At 38.2% G+C, this 6,102-nt stretch overlaps 1 protein-coding gene across 2 annotated transcripts in view; it reads right to left on the reverse strand.

Annotated features, from left to right (window-relative positions):
* Positions 1-339: 339 nt before the first annotated feature.
* canx (calnexin) overlaps positions 340-6,102 on the reverse strand; it is a 56,771-nt gene continuing 51,008 nt past the window's right edge. For both annotated transcript variants that reach the window (XM_043703121.1, XM_043703123.1), the window contains exon 15: positions 340-4,772. In XM_043703121.1, coding sequence (XP_043559056.1) covers positions 4,746-4,772 — 27 coding nt within the window. In that variant the 3' untranslated portion in view covers positions 340-4,745. The remainder of the gene's footprint in view (positions 4,773-6,102) is intronic.

Raw genomic sequence — 6,102 nt, forward strand, 5'->3', positions numbered from 1 at the left:
CCCATTGGCCAATCTGGTCAAGATCCTGTTGTAATCAGAAGTAAATCTTCACTGCCCACTACACATCCAATTTTGATATCATGTGCAAACTAACTATACCTTGTATGTTCATATCCAAATCATTTATATAAAAAGAAAAGTAGCAGACCCACCACTAAGCCTTGTGGCACACCACTAGTTAAAGGCCTCCAGTCTGAAAAGCAACCCTCCACCACAACCCTCTGTCTTCTACCTTTGAGCCAGTTCTGTATCCAAATGGCTAGTTCGCTATGACTAAGTCATTTGTTGAAAACTGAGTGGTTACGAAGTTCAAAAGATTCAAATAATAAATCAGTAAAGTAAAGAGGCTGGACGTCTGTTTTAATTTTTTAGTTACAGGAAACAAATTTCACATGATTTTGCATTTACATTCCTGGAAGAGAAGTACTCAAACATAACTTTTATCCCAGGTAGAGTCAAGTCAATGACACTAAATTCTCTACAATCAGCTCTTTAAAGCTTAAAGTATCTCTTTTGAAAGAGGGGCCCAGTATGCGCTACCTATGAATCATCGATTGGTTAAGAGTGTCTAGACTAAGGTCATTCACTGATCAGGATGAAGCCCGTTTAAAAGATGACAAAGCAAGCTTTTTCTTTAAAAAAAAGATTAAAGATCAGAGCACAACATAAGATTAATTAAACATTTAATAACAGGATGAGTTAAAAATCAGTGAGCATATTTTAATAACAATTTAAATTTGCTTGAGTGAATTTTCTGTATTCGAATGTTCAGATGTGGTTTTGAATAGCAATGGATTGGGGAAGCATTGACCAGAATTGTACAATCTGTCACTTGAAACTTACTGATAGATTTACCAGCACAGAATCAAAACCACTTCTCTTACAACATACTATGCAAAAAGTATAATCATTGCTAAAATGTAATGAAATGTATCTTATTACTGTACCGATTTGGTGTCAACAATTCCCTTTTGTAAATGACTTAGACATGCTTTAATTGGAAAACACCAATGCTTGTTGATACTTAGATTCTCTGGGAGGCATAGGCAGAAAGATGCTCTGGCAACAGTACAGACTTTCATTCTTACCACTTAGCTACTGTCAAGGTGATTAGTACACCACCCTCACTTGGGAAACAAGCTGCTTACAAAAGTTTTATATCAGAGAGAGGAAAGGAAATGTAAGTGGTTACATTGCTCATCACATTCTGGAAAAGCCAGCAAGGTTCTCTGTGGTGTCCTGGGTCAGCCATGGATTTTATTTTGTTATTCTACAAGAAATCTTGAGTAGGCTCCAGAGGCCTCTCACTGCAAGCATACTGCAAATAGAAAAGGTCACATTTGTCATATTTTCTCAACTCAAAACAAAACAGTACTCCAATAAATTTTGGCAGTGCAGTGTTCCCATTGCAACCGAACTGCCCCATTAAAAGTGAGCTCACATTCAGTATGCCATTTAATAAGCTTCACCCACAAAATCATTACAGTTCAATAAAGCAAACAAAATTGAATCAAATTAGAAAGTTAGAATATTTAGGAAGCCCAGCCATGAGTAGGGGGAGATGGGTCAGATGGTCACTACACTTATCTGGTCAAGATAACTGTGACTTCTTCAAATTAATGGGTTCAATGGCAATAGCAGCAACAAAATATTAGATAATTCAGTGCAAGAACATGTCTAGCAAAAAAAAAAGTTCAGGAGCTCAAAGACCACACACCTCATTTTGGCAGAGCAATGTGTGTACTTTATGGATTTATGTATGCACATCCATTTACAGGTACTGCAACTCTCAGAAACCTGCCACTAAATTTATTATATTCAGTACAATGGCCTTACAGATTGCTGTGCTAATTAGGGATTATCCAAAAATAACGTATAGCAAATCTATTTTTATCCAAAAGATTACATCAAAAAATCCAACAGCATCCAAACTGGCCAAAGCAGTGTCAAGGATTTGCACTACTTTCAGAATGAGATGGTCACTGATTTACACTTATGGAGAATCTTCTTTCTACACCCTTCAAGAGATTACTTCAGTACATCTTTGGGATGCGATGGTGTGAGGACAGTGGATGAAGAGAAGTTTCTCCAATCAAATTTGAGCATTCAATTAAAAAAACTGATTCCAATTCCAAGGTATGGCAGAACAAAATCACATGAAAGTGCAGTGTTACTATTTCCAGAAAACTTAAAATTACATGTTTGAGAGAAAGTGGGCGTAAGATCTAAATGGGGTTGTCTCCCAAAATGCAGAGGGGAGAATGTTTGTCTTTTTTCATGAAATGCAGTCATGAAAACTACCTTAGTAAATTGGTTGTTCAGTTGTGGTATCAGTGAACTTGGTTCTCTGTTGCAGTAAACAAAACATCAACTGATCATTCATCTCTTCGTTATTTGAGAGATGTCACTGAAGCACAAGTCTACCATATGGACATGTACAAGAATCTGACAAGAGGTATTTCTATCTTAAGCAAAGTAAAAGTACAATGTCAATGAAAATGACATTGTTGCTATGGGAGTAAATATACTCATATCTCAGTACTGCAAGATTAATACTGCAAGTTTGATATATTTCCAGTGCTTTCTCATTGTTGGCTCCTTCTCTAAACTCTCTCCTGCCTTGTGCAGTGCTTCAAAAATGAAAGATTTCCACAAAAAGCAAATATTCAGGATAATGGAAAATGATAAATTCCTTGGGAAACAGTTTAACATCCTTACACTGAGCACTGGAGATGTATTTGATCCCTCCCTACTCAAGAACAGATGTGTAAACTATACCTATTAACTTACTTTGTTTGCATAAGAAATTATGAAAGGCCCAAACACTGAGCTAAACTTTTAATTTGGTAATCCCCACACAGACATAATTCAAAAAAAAAAATAATCGATGGCTTGATTAAAGATTAGTGTTGCAGAATCAATGATTATGAAAGCAATATTGTGTTCAAACTCATTGAAATTTGGAACACTTTCACTTGAAATTGGTCACAAATTACTTGAGCAATTATAGCACTATTAGATTCCATGTGCAATAACACTGTCTATCCAAAATGCACCTCAATTCAAACTTCAAAAGGCAATATTACAGGAAGGATCACTCTGCTCTCAAGCAGAAATCACACTTGTGAATTATTTTACCAATGTCCACGTACACAACTTAGCAAAAAGGGCACGCAACTCTCAGTAATGCCAAGTTACTGCCAAGAAAAGGCGCTGCATTTGGACAGTGAGGAGAATTAGCAGAAACGCCTTCACCTTAACTAACCAGCTTAGCTGTACAGTTAGTCAAATGAACTGAAATCATCCTGGACATGCTTGGAATGAAACTGAAAATTCACAACTGCAAGCATTCCACCCTCCCACTTGGATAAGTGAGATTCCAATGCTTGTGGGAGTCCAGATGTGGTGCAGCATTACTATTGGCTAATGACTACCACGTGCTTAAAAAAAGGTCAGTATTTTAACATTATCCTATAAAACAGCATTTATTTGCGGCCATTACAACTATCACATCTCACTGAAAATATACAAATCAGCAGGTCAGAAAGCAAAGAGTTTTAAGATATTAGATCGGTTCCAAAAGTACACTTGAAGACTGGTTAGGGACTCAAACCCCTGCAATCTAATTCTTTAGATTTATGGGCAGGTACAGTGCCAAACTAGACAAAGTAGCATTAACAATTACGACTCATGATAAAATTTTCATTTCAGAGCTAAAGGAATTGGGTATTTGGGAGAAGATGAAAGAACAAAATTCATAAAGAGCAAGCTGCAAAAATACCAATTTGTGGTGAAAACCTTTTCGACAAATTTCAGTAGTGGGCCAACTGGGGCATGGATAGGAATAAAGAGTGGAAAACAAACAGGAAAAATCAAACTGATAGAAAAACCTGAATTGTGCCAGAGCTTCCCCCTCATTTGCCTCACTGTTCATTTGCTCAACTATCTTGTTGGAAAGAAACAGTTTAAAAAATATTATTTTCTTTGAGTCAGTGGGAAGGGGGATAGCAACATGAAAACTGTAGAGTTAATGTGGGTCACTATCACTAAAAAGCTGAAATTCTTCATGTTGCTCCCAATAACACACAGCAGGAATAAGTTCAAGATAAATGTTGTACAACAGAAACAATTCCTGCTTGTTTCCACACTCATTCCATCTCAAGTAAAGACAGCCTTGAGATAAAGAAACTGGAAGGTTTATGGCATTTTGCTGAATATAATAATTTGTTCAATGAATGTTTGGGAAAGTAATCTGACAATACAGGAAAGCTTATACTTAAAGCCAAAGCACTGACAGTGCATAGGTCCCATCCCTTTAGTTTGCCTTATTTACTACAGTCCTCTTGGCTTCCATGTTGGGTATGCTTACATTAATTGAGCATTTTGACTTTAAAATTTAGTAAGTCTAAAATCCAATTGAAGATTACCAGGTATAATTTAATATTTTAAGAGTTTAGAGGACTTGTATCAATGAACAGGAATTTGTTTTGCTAAATAATATATATTTTTATAAAGTACATTTCAATTTAGATTACAGTCCTTGCTGAAAAAGTACAATAACCTGGTCTATTTAGTGTTTGGTCAGTGTGATGTGTAGGGTTCTCTTTTGCACACAACAGTTGTCTCACGAAATCCTCTAAAAGTTCAACTCTCTGTAATTCCAGTGACGATGGTCTCTCTTTAGAAATCGCAAGTGTTGCCCAAACAAAATTATGACAGGAAACAGCTCAATCTTCCCTTTGTTTTCAATTTGTACTTGAGTCTTCTTTCTTCTGTAATTAAAAAAGAACAGATCAAAAACAAGCACTACAGTAAATTAATTTCAAACTTTTCACACATATGGTATTGGATGAGTAGCCCAGCAATATAAGAGGAGCTAGTCATCAATTTGGGACTACAAAAGCTGTCAAGAGCATCAAAATACTTTCACTAACATTCCTTTAGGGAAGGAAGCCTGTCTGCTTTCCTCAGTTTGTAATTCCATTCCAAGGCTTACCTGATGGACTTTCCAACTCAGATACAGAGTCACTCTTCAGTTGTAATTCGCTAAGTGTTTCAAGGACAAGCATGCCCAGAACCTGGGCATGCAAAAAAAATGCCACCCTGGTCAGTAATGCCAACCAAGAACACTATCAGAAAAAGCTTGTATTATAACTGGGGCTGTTTTCCCTGGAGCGACAGAGGCTGAGGGGTGACCTTATAGAGGTTTACAAAATTATGAGGGGCATGGTTAGGGTAAATAGACAAAGTTTTTTCCCTGGGGTCAGGGAATCCGGAACTAGAGGGCATAGGTTTAGGATGAGAGGGGAAAGATATAAGGGGCAACTTTTTCACAGAGGGTGGTACGTGTATAGAATGAGCTGCCAGAGGAAGTGGTGGAGGCTGGTACAATTGCAACATTTAAAAGGCATTTGGATGGGTATATGAATAGGAAGGGTTTGGAGGGATATGGGCCAAGTACTGGCAGGTGACTCTAACACCAGAAACAGGAGTCACTCATATCATTCATCAGATAAATTTTAACCATAAGACTGTGGTGGATTTTCTATTTAAATACCACTTTTGATACCTATCCTCAAATCGATCATTTCAAGAACTATTGATCTTAGCCGTGCATCCCAGAGGATGAAAATCTTCCAGAGTGCAAGGATCTCAACTGCGTTCCACACAATTGGATGTCTCTGATCGTGTTTTCTGGGTCCTTAAGGGGGAGGGGGAGCAGCCCGAAGTCGTGGTCCACATTGGCACCAATGACATAGGTAGGAGGAGCGCTGAGTATGTTAGGCAGGCTTTCAGGGAGCGAGGTTGGAAGCTCAAAGTTAGAACGAACAGAGTTGTTGTCTCTGGTTTGTTACCCGTGCCACGTGATAGAGAGTCGAGGAATAGGGAGAGAGAACAGTTAAATGCGTGGCTACAGGGATGGTGCAGGAGGGAGGGATTCCGGTATTTGGATAACTGGGGTTCTTTCTGGGGAAGGTGGGACCTCTATAATAAACAGGATGGTCTGCACCTGAACCTGAGGGGCACCAGTATCCTTGGTGGGAGGTTTGCTAGTGCTCTGGGGGGGGGGGTTTAAACTAACTCTGCAGGGGCATGGAAACC

This window comes from Chiloscyllium plagiosum, chromosome 14, assembly GCF_004010195.1.
Source record: "Chiloscyllium plagiosum isolate BGI_BamShark_2017 chromosome 14, ASM401019v2, whole genome shotgun sequence".
Lineage (NCBI taxonomy): Eukaryota > Metazoa > Chordata > Chondrichthyes > Orectolobiformes > Hemiscylliidae > Chiloscyllium > Chiloscyllium plagiosum.